At 40.6% G+C, this 14835-nt stretch overlaps 1 protein-coding gene across 1 annotated transcript in view; it reads right to left on the reverse strand.

Moving 5' to 3' along the window:
- Window positions 1–1558: 1558 nt before the first annotated feature.
- The window catches only part of FAM83B (family with sequence similarity 83 member B), a 147611-nt gene continuing 134334 nt past the window's right edge, over window positions 1559–14835 (reverse strand). The window contains exons 4-5 of the mRNA XM_075338452.1: window positions 12696–12820; window positions 1559–4118 (exon numbers count right to left, since the gene is read on the reverse strand). Of these exons, the coding sequence (XP_075194567.1) occupies window positions 1685–4118; window positions 12696–12820 (2559 nt within the window). The 3' untranslated portion in view covers window positions 1559–1684. The remainder of the gene's footprint in view (window positions 4119–12695; window positions 12821–14835) is intronic.

Below are 14835 nucleotides of genomic sequence, written 5' to 3' on the forward strand. Positions count from 1 at the left end.
CATCTTTTATGTACTGTCGGCATTTATCTCAGTAAAAATATTTTTTTACAAATCCTATGTACAGTATGCAGTATGCATGAATTTAATAAATAAGATTTGAATGTATAATTTTGCATTGTAGCGCCTCACTCAGTTAAGCTAAAGCATTAGTGTCACTGGTAATTCTAAGTAAAACCTTGGATAACATTTTGAGGCTGATGTTAAGAAGGGCTATTGGATCAAAGAATAATTAGCATTGAGATGTAGGGGATTGTGGGAAATCAGCGATGAAATGTATTATTTCACCTTTCCTAGTTTGTTCAGATACATACACATGACACAGATCTAAAGATGGCTGCCGCTTCCTGTCCTCTACACCCTGCCCTGGTATGCAAGGAATGCAGGGAATGTCCAGATGTAAGAAGATCACCATAAAAGGAGAAGACCCACTAGCCAACCCAGAGGACCAATCCACTGGCCAACCCATGGACCAACCCACTGATGACCTCATGGACCAACCCACTGATGACCTCATGGACAAACCCACTGCTGGAAACATATGAGCATGCTCATTGTAGATCTAACCATGCCCCATTTCCTTGGTTATATAAGCAGGGGCTCTGTTAAAAGAAGCAGTTGAAATCATGCCATTCTCTGGTCAAGGAGAGATTTACATCTGACTATTTGTCTGGTGTCAATTCTTTCATGCATGCACTTGATCCATGTCAATTAAGCCAGGAGCAGGCAACTCGGGGACACAGCTAGTGTTCACCTCAACACTGATGCATCAAGTTTTATGTAGATGCATTATGTTTGATACTTTATTAGCCAAATTTGAAGAAAAATCAGCTTAAGTGGTGCCACTTTTTGCCATAGGTGCATATTTCAGGCATGCTTTGCATCACAATCAGGAATGTAATATACTGTATACTACTTTATTGGACAAATAATAATCTGTCAAGCCTTGCTTATATGGTAAACTCTTTACATGTTTTAAAAAAGGGGTGAACTTGGAGTATAAACAAAGCCCGAATAATCAAGACTGACATTATGCCAATCTTGATAAACAGTGACCTGGAGTACAATGCACCAAATTCATTAAGCATTGTGTGCCTGGTAATCAATTTGTCCCATCTTCAGCTACCGTGTGACTCCACCAGAAATGTGCTCCAGTCAGAAGGTGGAGTTCATTTCTGTCACAAGTTATGACTCGTTTGTCACTTAAATTCTGATAAATATTATCAGGTCTACTTTGCTATGCCTCATTCTAAACAAGCTCTACGAACCTTTAAAAAGTGAAGCTGGCATGAACTGGCACAAAAATTTTAAAAGTTGCAAAACTTTGTGATATTTCAAGTAGTTTTTTGCCAGAAAACAAGCAGAAAATGCTTAAAGAACTAGAACTCAGAAGTTTTGAAATTTTGGGGAACCTAGTGCCCAACAATATGCAACTTTTTTGCAAAAAACATGAGTAATGACTTTACTGCATTTCTCCATTAATATTAGCAGTTTCATATAACATTATGCAATATTGGTATCAGTCATGTATTTGAAATCTATATAATAAAATAAGCAATACTTCACACAGAACAGTTTTATTAAAAAACACATTTTAGAAAATGGCTAGATTAGCAAATCTGCTGCACCAACGAGCTCCTAAACAATATCCTATTTACAATTTTTTTTTTTATAAAGTCATTGTACTTTACTGTTTCTTGTGAAGTAAATTTCCAAATTTTTGCATGAATCTGCCAAATTTATTTTCATTTGGCTGAACAGTATTGTATACACTTGAGTTGTAACTTAAGGTTTGTTGTGGCCTTGAATAATTGGACATATAACCCGTATTTTTATAGTCTAAAACCTGACTGTTGATACTTTGTGTATTTGAAGAGGGTACATTGTTTTCTAATTTACAAAACTGCTCAAAGCGACTATAAACCCTTCTGTCATTTGGGCGAGAGATGCTGTTCTCCTCCTGAGGTTTTGAAAAGTCTGGAATTGGCTGCACTATGTTCATATCCCTACGTGGTAACTCTTTGTGATGTAGATCTCTGTGTGAGTGTCTTAAATGCATATCTCTGTGCATTATATGGGGCAGGGTATTATGCTGCATCTCTCTCTGAGACATTACTCTGTGGACACCTTCATTTGGGTGACGTAAGGAGATTCCTCTCTGTAATGAAGGAGCTACAACTCTACCATATGGATTATTTTGGACTTGTGACCTGGCATCCTGAAATTGCATTTGTTCTGTATTAAATCGAGGAGCAGAAGCATCACCTGTATTTTCAATAAACTTATTTTCAACACTACTAATAGTAGGTGACCTATTAATTTTACCTTCTTCTGAAGGAAGTAGGTTTGATCTACTGGATCCTAAAGTAACATTTTCTTTACTTTTATTTAGACTTATTTGTGACATGGTGAGTGACTTCTCCTTGCGAGGAGAGGAACCATTTTTTGAGTCAGACTTTTTCGGGCACTGTTCAGCATCATCTTCAGAAATCAATGTGTCACTGCTGCTGCACATTCTGTAGAATGCAGGTGCTTTATTTTTAGCTAGATTTTCTTTTTTATCTGGGGCTAGGTTGAGTAATGATTTCAGTTTTTTGGATCCTTTTTTAAGAAAGCTTGGAGAACCTTTATTTTCTTTCTTTCCTGGAGAGTCTTTGCTGTCATCTTCATCCAATGTTTCTGTGGACAGTGATTCTCTAACAGGTTGCGTAGGATCATTTCCAGTGTTTACATTTTTTCCTACAGTGTCATTATTATGAAAATCTGTAGGGCATTGTGGGTTTTCTTGCTGCCTTTTAACTAGTGATGTATAAATGTAGTTTGGTGGAATCACATTGTTAACCTTACTTCTTTCAAAGAGTGGCAGACTGCGCCTTTTTAGAATATTGTCATTAGTTTTCCTAAGACTATCCGGCTGTCTGTTGGTGGCAAGTGTTGTGTAGAGGTACCTTGATGGTCCTGGATTTGTATTGTAACTTAAACCTTGGTTCACATGAGTGTTTTCTGGAACCTGCAGGCTAAGCCTTTTCAAAGCATCATGATTTTGGGAAGACTGTGTTGTATCATAGCTTGGAAAATGGTTGACTTCTTTTGACTCTAAAGCCCTCACATTCACTGGTGAAGATGTTGGAGTTTGACTCCCTTGGGAATCAACTATAGTTGAATTAGAATGAGAAGAGTTTGTGGTGCAGCTACTGGCTTCCTTTTGTTCTGGCAAAGCCGACTTGTACAGAATTGTTTTCCGTAGCCTTGACTGACTGTATAATGAATAATCCATTGAATTTTCAGCTCCATCATTGTTTTCTCCTCTATGTAACTCTATTTCATTTGATTCTGGAGGTATGTCAGAGTGGTCATTTAAGTATGATTCAATTCTCCAGTTTCGAAGAAATGACTTTGTAGTGTGCTCCAAAGTGGGCATCCTCTGTTGTACGGAGCGAACATGGTTGTCTGTTCCATGAAAAGATCTTCGTATGCTTGAATTTCTTTCAGACAGATTTGGTGTTAATCTGTGGGACAAACGATTGGCAAAGCTTTGAGTTGTAGATCCATTATAATTACTTGAGTACCCACCTCTGGATGAGGACCCTATACTAGCAACATCGGGATGTCTATTCCAGTGAACAGGTTGATGATTAATTCTATTGTTTGTAGCTCTATTGAGCATTAAATATGGTGATGCATCTGTCTTTTCCCCTGCTGCATAACTATGTCGCTTCCAGTTGTCATTCCGATCAAACTGTTGGAACTGATTAATTTTATTTTGCACATTGAATCCTCTATAAGATAAATTTCTCGTATTGTATTTTTCTTCTTCATGGTTGACAAATCTGTTCCTTGACTTTAAAAAGGAAGAATCTAACATGCCTGTGGGTTCCTTCCTTCCAAAAAGGCTTCTTTGACTTGAAGCAGAGAGTAAGGAAGACAACGAATTTTGATATGATCCATTTTCCCAAGGCGTTTTTTTGTGTTTTTCAGTCACAGATACTTCTTGCCCAAATGCCACAGGGACAGAGGAACGGGCATAGAGTGTTCGAAATTCTTCATCAAAGCACTCTACTAGTTTTCCAGTGACAACTTGCATCATACTTAAGTGAACTTTTTCATATGACCACATGAAGCTGCAAATAAAAAAAAGAAAAAATAAGGATTAGCTCATTAACATTCACCTTTACATTTATTTGGTGTACCATTTTATACAAATAAGGGTTAGCTAACAATAATGGGCATTGCCTACCACCATCGCTCTTTGAGGTAGTCATAAGTAGGTCGAAATGCACGTGTCGGGGTCAGCAACACGCAGATTCCACTGACCCTTTACTAAGGTAATAACAATATAGATCTGCAATTTATAACCATTTAACCTGGTTTACATCAGGGCTTTCCCTGTTTGCCAGTATTTTTGCTTTGTTTCATCCTATTTCATCTTTTGCGTAAATCCCTTTCACTAGCACACATATAAACACATTGTTCTATATACCATTCAGTTATATTTATCATTAACATCAGAAAGGGGTACCAATAATCTGGGCATATTTGGCACCTTATATAATCAAATACATTTTAGGTATTAAGCTATAATCTTTGTATTGCCTTGTAATGTTTGTACATGGTCCTCTTGGCACTGCCATTTACACCTGTTTTGCTGCTTATAGGGTACATCCCTGTTTTTTATCAATCGCTGTATTTTTAGTTTTCAATATCTATTCTAATAAAAATTAATATGTTATCATACACAATTTTTTTTGCCACTACGTACTCATCATGATGATTTTGCCTACACCAATCTTGAGTTTTTTTGATTTGATAAGTTTCTAAGTAACTACATGGAGTTTTTGATTCATTACCGTAAATAGATTTGATGAAAATTGACTCAGCTGAGGTGTTATAAAATTGAGTCATTAGGTGGATAATCTGAGATAAACTAAAGAGAATTAAAGTTAGAAAGAAGAAACATGATAGAAGACAGAAGAAATAAAATAAAGGACATAAGGACAAAGAAGTTAGAAGATATGAGAGCCGGTAGGAGGATGACATTGCAATAGTTTTAATAGGGCAAATGAGATATGAATCTGATTTTTTGTTTAATTCTAGACAAATTTGATTTTCTGCTAAATGGATCACTCATCTCTAATATGTTCTACCATTTATTCCAGTAATTACTGGCCTTTATTTTCTTTCTAACTTTAGTGCTCTTTAGTTTGTCTCTCATTGTCCACCTAACGACTAAATTTTTAACACCATATCAACTGAGTCAAGTTGCATCAAGCTTATTTAATTATAATCTGGCTTAAATTGTAGCAAAAATTTATACCAAATTTTGGCTTGCATATATTTCGTTTTCGGTTACATGGACATTGCAAAAATATGCCTCTTAATAAATTTGGCACATTCTACCATAGTGGATTACGGGTTCAAAATTGTAATCCAAATCACCAGTCTTGATAAATTCTTCTCTATGTGATGACGGGCTGTAATTTAAATGGAAAATGTCAGGTTCAATATGCACCCAGAACCACAAGCAGTTCTGGGTGTATACTGCCTAACCGTCCCTGTATACACTAGCATAGATAAAGATCTTTTATCGTATGCTAAATGGCGCAAGGACTAGTCCTCTAGGCATTAGTTTCCCTGGCTTGTTGGCTCCATTAGCATGTTAGTATGCCCCTGTGGGTGTGCTATCATGCTAATGAATGTGCAGCATCACAGGATGATCTCACTCACCTCTCCAGCTGCCATTGCCGCCCGACACTGGATTTAGATTACTTGCGCATGATCCCGGAGTTCCGGTCATGTGCACTATGAAGCCGAGTGTACGCGTCCTGGCTTCAAACTGAAGTAGAGCGCATAACCAAAACTCCGGGGTCATGCACACTGAGCCGAAATCCAGCATCGGACAATGATGGCAGCGGAGAGGTGAGTGAGAATATCTTCTGACACTGCCCATTCATTAGCATGTTAGCGCGTCCACAGGGATGTACTAACATGCTAATGGAGCCAATTAGCAAGGGAAGCAACGCCCAGGGAACTAGTCACCATGCTCATTAGCATACGATAAAAGATCTTTAGAAATACTTTTTCTAAAGATCCCTTTATCTATGCTAGTGTATACAGGGACGGTTAGGCAGGGACTAGCAATGTGCATTCAGAACTGCTCGTGGTTCTGGGTGCATATTGGACCTGACAGGTTCCCTTTAAGTTGAGTTTTAGCATGACAAAACATAACTACAGTGATGTAAACATAGGTGGTTGTGGGCACAGGAGACCATTGGCAAAGAGAACTACTGTACTATAGGATATAAAAGGCAATTTCTTGTATATTAAATCAGATCTGTCTTCAGATTGAGCTGGTTATAGAAGAATAAAAAATATTGGGGACATGGCATACTCATGTTACCCAAAAAAGCACAAAAAATATTTCTCTAAATAGGCAAATTGGCAAATAGCAGTGGTTAAAAAATATACTTGATATATAGTTAAAAGTCCAGAGTACTCATGAAGGGAGTACTCCATCATTCCACCCTGTCAGCAATAAGTATGAATGACTGGCTTCTGAGGACATGGATTTAAGCAAAAAATAGAAAGGTAAACGTTTTACAAATGTTCTTTGGAAAAGTATATAAATATTGAGTATTTGAACAGGAAAACAATTCACTGAATATTTGACAGCAAAACAAAGTGGTCTCTGAACAGCAGTAGTTATAGTTAAGAAACAATATTTCTTTCCTCAACATTATGCTGATGAGGCATTATATTGCGAAAGAACCCCCAGCCTCCTGGTTAGAAAACTGTAGTGTTATCAACACCCTTGCCTTAGGTAAAAAAATGCTAGTCTGAGCTCATGTCTTAAATAGTAATTAGATCTGTCATAAATAATGCAGTTCTGTTGACATATTTTAAATTAATAAATATTAATAAATATTTCATAACTGTGTCTAGACCTTCGATTAAAAGGGTTATCTGACAATAAAATATTGCATTTTATTGTTAGATGATGCAAAATGTAACATTTTTGCCAGTGTCTGTATAATGAAGACCCCAGTGCTGGTGAGAAAACACTCTTCTAGAGCAAATTAATACCAAATATGTCTGAAAAATGTACGGAAAATCCCCATAACACATAAGTTTCAATGGACAAATCTTAGACTATTATACCCTCAGACTGTCATGTTTCCAGGTTTTCCAGTTTTCTTTTGAATGAGCTTGCCCTCGGTTAACATGGAGTTTACTGTTCTGTTGCCCTACTTCCTGTCCAGCTGCTTAAAAGGCCGCCTCTAAGCCTAGTCCAGTGCCTGAGTATACTGCTTGCTGTGTGCTCCTGCTTTGCTGCTGCTAATCCTGATTGCCTTTGGATCCTCCTAAAGACTACCGACCGACCGACTCTGGACCTTACCCGGTTTCTCAAAGCTGTGCCCGGATTCCTTCTGCCATCTTCGGTCAGCACTCTGCCCGGTTCTCTCTGGTTCGTAACCACTCTGGACAATCATCCCGTACGGACACTCCTGGACTTTTACCGCTTGCCCCTTGTGTCCCGGCTGCTGCGCATTTAGGCCTTCCGGGGTGATTGCCGGACAGTCCCTGTATAGGGGTTCGCTCTGGTGGTCTCCCTGGGGGAGTCCGGTGCGTGGCCCCGGGAATTCCCTTCGCTCCGTTTCGGGAAGGTATTTTGTGTATTTGTACCGCTGTGTTTTCCGTTGTGTATCTACCGTGGTTACATATTATAAAATATCTTGTACCAAGAACTCGTCTCTGATTGTCATTGCCCTACGCTATCGAAATCCTCAGAACATATATAAGTATTACATTATACTCAGGCCATAAGAGGATTTCGCTGGGGCAATGACTGAGACACGAGTAGACCAGCTCTTCTCCATGATTAACTCCCTGCAGCAGGAGATGGAGGCGGTGCAGAATAAACTTAGAGATGTGGAGGCACAGCTGGGCCATGATCACCAGGTACTGGGGCCGGCTATACAGGATTTGCAAGTCAGAGTGGAGGCTCAGGAAGCCGTCCCCACTACGTCCGTATCAGCTGCCGGTATGCCTAGGTTACCCCCATTCCGTTTCAATGGTGATCGTAGTCAGTTCCGTGGATTTGTTAACCAATGTATACTGTTTTTCGATGTACATTCTGATTATTGCCGTTCTGATCGGTCAAAGGTGTTATGTATCATCATGTTATTAACCTCACGAGCACTGGCTTGGGCTAATCCCATGATAGAGAATCGGGACATCCGTTTGAATCACCTGGATGACTTTCTGAACGCAATGGCGCAAATGTTTGATGATCCGAATCGCCGTGCTACCGCTGAAGCGGCTCTCCTTTCCTTACGTCAGGGAAAGCGTTCTGTCGTTGAGTACGCCACTGAGTTCAAGAGGTTAGTGGTAGACACCGATTGGGGAAACAATGCCTTATTGTCTGTTTTCAGAAAAGGTTTGTCCGGTACCATCAAGGATGAGTTAGCCCGTTCCGAATCTCCAGGGGATTTTGAACTGTTTCTCCAGCACTGTGTGCGCATTGATACCCGTTTGACGGAACGTAGACAGGAAAAATGGGCAGCTGTAAACCGTGTAAACAATATTGCGTTTCCTTCCAGAGAACCCGCTCTCAGGACGCCACGGGAGGCCGAGGACGTACCTATGCAAGTGGACTCTCTGCAAAAACGAGAGACCAACGAACGTCGTGAACACCGGCTCCGTGAGCGTTTGTGCTTCTATTGCGGTCAATCGGACCATTTCTTGATCGACTGCCCGAAACGTCCAAATCGCCCAAATAAGGTATTGGCAGCCATGGCAGAGTGTGACAACACGGACGCAGAGTCCGATATCTCTGAGGCAAGTGGACACTTGGATGCGGTGTTTCCCTTGACGGTAATGTCCACCTCACCGAAGGATGTAACGCTTGTTCTTCGGAATGGTGTGTGGTTGAGAGAGCGACGCATTTATGTCCCGGAGGCCGTAAGACTTCGGGTTCTCAAATTGGTCCATGACTCCGTGTTGGCTGGTCATAGGGGGGTACTGAAGACACAGGAATTTCTGAGCCGTTTTTTCTGGTGGCCTACCTGTTTAAAGGATGTGAAGGACTATGTCCACTCATGTGTGGTTTGTGCCCGGTGCAAGGTCCCTCGTGTGGCTCCTACGGGACTCCTCCAACCGTTACCCGTGCCATCTCGCCCTTGGGGGTCTATCTCCATGGATTTTATTGTGGAGTTGCCAGTCTCAGGCGGGCACAATACCATTTTAGTGGTGGTGGATCGATTGACTAAAGCTGCTCACTTCATTCCGTGTACCGGTCTTCCCTCAGCCGCAGAGACAGTGGATTTGGTTATCCAGAACGTATTCCGATTGCATGGGGTACCAGACGAGATCATCTCTGACCGGGGCGTGCAGTTCACGTCTAGATTCTGGAAGGGGTTTTGTACGGCACTCCAGATTGATGTCTGTTTGTCTTCTGCATACCATCCTCAGACAAATGGGCAGACCGAACGGACGAATCAAACCCTGGAACAATACCTTCGATGTTATGTCAGCCATCTCCAAGACGATTGGTTGAAGATGCTTCCGTTGGCGGAGTTCTCATATAACAACACTCAGAGCAGCTCCACTAAGGTAACGCCCTTTTTCGCTAACCTGGGTTACCATCCGACTGTTTTGCCTAGGTCACCGGTTGCGGTTTCGGTGCCAGCGGTGGAGGACAGATTGACGGAACTACGACAAAATCTGGAGGTTTTAAAGGACACTGTGGCTACGGCCCAGGAGCGTTACAAGAGGTCGGCAGACACTCACCGGAAACCGGCACCCATGTACAAGGTAGGGGACTCTGTATGGTTATCCACCAAAAACCTGAGATTGGGTGTTCCTTCGCAGAAGCTGGGACAAAAATTCATCGGTCCGTTTAAGATCACCGGGATCGTGAGCCCTGTGGCCTGTCGGCTACGGTTACCGCACCATCTAAAGGTACACCCGGTCTTTCATGTGTCTCTCCTCAAACCCGTTTCCCCTAATACGTTTCATGGTCGTGTTGTGCCTCCTCCTCCGCCTGTGATGGTCGACGGCGAGGAGCAGTTCGTGGTTGAGGACATTATTGACTCCAGGCTCCATCGTCGTCGGCTTCAGTATCTGGTACGTTGGCAGGGGTACGCCCCCGAGGACGATTCCTGGGAACCGGTGGGTAACATTCGGGCACCCCGGAAGATTGCTCAGTTTCATCGGCGGTACCCGGACAAGCCAGGCCCTGATCCATCCTGAGGCTGTCTCTAGGGGGGGGAGTAATGTCAGGTTTCCAGGTTTTCCAGTTTTCTTTTGAATGAGCTTGCCCTCGGTTAACATGGAGTTTACTGTTCTGTTGCCCTACTTCCTGTCCAGCTGCTTAAAAGGCCGCCTCTAAGCCTAGTCCAGTGCCTGAGTATACTGCTTGCTGTGTGCTCCTGCTTTGCTGCTGCTAATCCTGATTGCCTTTGGATCCTCCTAAAGACTACCGACCGACCGACTCTGGACCTTACCCGGTTTCTCAAAGCTGTGCCCGGATTCCTTCTGCCATCTTCGGTCAGCACTCTGCCCGGTTCTCTCTGGTTCGTAACCACTCTGGACAAACATCCCGTACGGACACTCCTGGACTTTTACCGCTTGCCCCTTGTGTCCCGGCTGCTGCGCATTTAGGCCTTCCGGGGTGATTGCCGGACAGTCCCTGTATAGGGGTTCGCTCCGGTGGTCTCCCTGGGGGAGTCCGGTGCGTGGCCCCGGGAATTCCCTTCGCTCCGTTTCGGGAAGGTATTTTGTGTATTTGTACCACTGTGTTTTCCGTTGTGTATCTACCGTGGTTACATATTATAAAATATCTTGTACCAAGAACTCGTCTCTGATTGTCATTGCCCTACGCTATCGAAATCCTCAGAACATATATAAGTATTACACAGACTTAAGAAGCCCAGGAATTGATGTTTAAAAATAGGCATTTTATTGACATACATGAAAAAATAACAAATAGGAATAAAATATCAGCAAAGGTGCCTACAAGACTATGGACATGAGAAAATGCCAGCAAATATATAATTATTATGGTTAGTATAGGAGAAAATTATAGCTGCAGTAGGTAGATTTGTATTTCAATATAAGTAGAAGTAAATGGCTGGCTTTAGTGCTCAAATTAATAATGATGTACACAATATTATTTGAAAGTTCAACAATAGCTGCTTATGAAGTATTTGTTACGTCTGTCAAGTTCGACACCTGGAGAAGCAGGGCGAAACGTGCATGGGGGTAGAAGGATGTGGTGCAAGTTACTTCATAAGTAGTTATTGTTGTACTTTCAGGTAATATTGTTTACATCATTATTATCTTAAGCACTCTAGCCAGCACTTTACTTACACTTATGCCTATTATATATGTGCAATATATGTGGCTATCAAGACACAAATCTACCTGCTGGTGCTTTTAATTTTCTCATATATTTACCCTAATATATTTGCTGGCACTTTCTCAGGTCTCCAGTTGTGTAGACACATTTGCTGATATTTTATATCTATTTTTTGTATTTTAATCTATCTCATTAACACTTCTATTTTTATACTTATCTCTTCTTGGGCTTCTTCAGTCTGAGATTATACTAGTCTAAGATTTGTGTGGAGACTCTTCTAGTGCAGTAATTTATTGAATGGCCAGCATAACAGCTGGTACAATCTACAGCTTATATGCAATTGCAGCCAAGCATATATTCGGTCCGAGTGCGATTAGACAAAACATTAGATCGCATTCAGACTATTGTTAGTTTGTGGGGCTGTGCACATGTCCAATTTTTTTTTTCGGTCTGAGTTTGCTTGATGAAAAAATTTAAAAAATTGCAGCATGTCTGAGTTTCATTAGCAGATCTGCAAGTCAATGAGTCTGAGGAAAAAAATTGGACAGCACTCAGATGACATCTGAGAGCTTTCTAAAATACATGGGATGACAGAATAGAAAAAATGGAGAATTTTTTTCTCCATGTTCTCCTCAATTGAGAAAATCAAAGCTGATCAAACTCTGATCAGAACTTGACTCTCGCCTACCTTGACAAACTTCAAAAGGAACCTGAAGACCCACCTCTTTTGACAAACCTACAACCTGCCGTGACCCTCAGTCTGATATAGCACTGCACAACCAGCTCTACCCTCACCTACTGTATCCTCCCCTATCCCCTGTAGACTGTGAGCCCTCACGGGCAGGGACCTCTATACTCCTGTACCAATCTGTACCTTGTACTGTTTATGATTATTGTACGTATCCCTATTATGTAACACACCTTTCACATGTAAAGCACCATGGAATAAATGGCGCTATAATAATAAATAATAATAATAATAATAATTGTCATTTGCACAATTGATCCGATTTTCTCTGATGTGAGAATCTAAGGTTGTCTGCAACTGCCCTAAATCTTAAAGCCATGTGTTAGGACAAGGTTTGTTGTCATTAGGTAGACTCAAATAGGCAATCAAAAGACCACCACAGGATGGCAAAACTAGACACCGCAGCATTTTTTAAAATTGCTTCAATTGAATAGAATAACGTTGTTGTGTCAAAAATGTAACATTTAGTTGTGGAATAACACACATTTTTACTCTGGAACATATTATTATTATTATTATTATTATTATTATTATTATTATATTGCCACCATTATCATTAATATCAAGAATAAAATTACTGCAAATGCATTTTACCTGTAAGTGCCATACATAACTTTCTCACAGTCAACTAGTAGAAACTTCTGTTCCATTTTTCCGCAAAATTTTGCTCCTGACTTGGAAAAGTACTCTTGTCCTTTGACTGTTCGAACTCTCATGTTCTGTGTAAAACATAATAGTATCAACTGTAATACGCTGTGATAAGGAATCATATTGTCAGATCATTTGTCTTAATCTACCTGCCTTTGCCACTTGAAAAGAAAAGTTATTAAGAAGCTCAGTACATCTTTTCCCCAAGCAGTTTCATAGATTTGAAGTTGTCAGCTGCTAACATTTGATGCCACTTTTTATATCTTTTGTCTGATAGTAATGTATGAATCAAGCCCATTAATCGAAGAGCTCTGAACATGTTCTTTAAGTGCATCATAGATACACAATCTATTGGCTTTACAAAAGAAGTATGTGTATATTGAGGTTGTTTTACAGTCTGAATATCATCTCTTAAACATAATTATTAAGACTAATACGTAATGTTTATCACCACAGAACTCTGCATTTATGAGTGACAGTTTGAATCTGTGTACTTAGCAATAAATGATGATATTTCCATAACTATGATATACATGTGATTGTGACGATCTGAGTATATATATTTATTCATTATAGCACTGGTCACTTTATATTCTTATATTAAATTACATATTTTCGTAATATATTTACAGGTTTAAGTTATTTAAAGTGTCCGCACAACTTGTATATTTTTTTCTTGTAAAACATTTCTTTTTCCCTGAACTTTTAATTTTTATTCATTGTAAATCCTGATGAAATAATAAAAGCATTTTTCTGCATTTCCATCAATTGTGTATCATTTGTATAATTTATGGGAACGCTATGGGAAACATAGCTGTAATTTATTTTTGCAAATTTACTGTATATTTAAACACATATTGCTATAGTAGCTCAGAGGTAGTCAGCAGAAAAAATTCCACAGTGGTAGTTTACATGGAGTTAACAAGGAGCATGAGGAATATTATAGAAGAACCAATTATATCACCCTATTCTGTACTATTAGGATGTACATTTCACACTGTCCCTCTTTATTCTGCTCAGATGCGTTTTCATAGGCAATGTAGCCAATGTCATTAGTAGCATATAAGTCATCAGAGTCCAAAGAAAAGAAAACAATGTTAAAATATTCCATTGAAGAAATCAATATGAATCATGGTTTTCAAAAAATCAGATGCTTATTTTTAAGAGTTTTCTTTATTGGCCAACCCCAGCTTAATCAGGACCAGAAATAAAATACAAACAAGGTTTTCTCACACACTGCAGTGGTGCCATTGCATCGATTTTGGCATCACTGTTTCCAGAGAGAATGACTTGATTATTCCAGCTGTAGACAATGAGTGGCTGCTCGTCAGCTGCAGCCTTTACTATTTTGGCAGAACTGAAGTCCTCCCTGATGGAAACTTGTTGTACTGTAGTCTATGGGCAGCTGTCATGACTCCACCAGAGTCTGCTCCTGCAACTCCTGCTTGGATCACCAGGCGCTGCTGTATTCCCACCGAGGGCAGTGCTAGTGATAGGGGAGGAGTAAGTACTATTTGCTCTAATGGGCACAGGCTTCACCCATCCACTAAGCTGGCTGTGTGGTGTGTGCCTTCCAGCTGAAGTTACCACCTTTCAGCCATGACCAATGGGAAGACACAACACCCTTCTTATTGCTCCAACTGTTGGCTGGTCACGACGAGATAAAGTCTTGCAGTATACTGCTGTGCTTCTGGTTCATACCCTGCTCTTGAAGTTTTGATCCCTGTGTTTTTGACCTGTCTGCTCACTGACGACTCTCCTGCCTGCCGTGTTTTGTACTTTGCTGCCATCTCTGGTATAACCTTAGCCTGATTTCCTGACTATGCTCTTGCCTGCCAATTTTTTTCCCTTTTTTGCACCTCCTGGTTTTGACTCTCCTGACGACCATTCTTCCCTGGATTGCAATCTTCCATGTACAGCGATCTATCTCCTGGACCCTGTAGTATTTCAGATCCCAGTACAGGGGTCAAGGGGTTTCAGGGTTTTCGGGATCCTGATGAGCAGGCGGATTACCTCTAGTCTGTCTGTGACAGCCATGCTGAGTCTGTGGTCCCGGACAGACATTACACTGTCACATCAATCAATC

Source organism: Anomaloglossus baeobatrachus, chromosome 3, assembly GCF_048569485.1.
Source record: "Anomaloglossus baeobatrachus isolate aAnoBae1 chromosome 3, aAnoBae1.hap1, whole genome shotgun sequence".
NCBI classification, from domain to species: Eukaryota; Metazoa; Chordata; class Amphibia; order Anura; family Aromobatidae; genus Anomaloglossus; species Anomaloglossus baeobatrachus.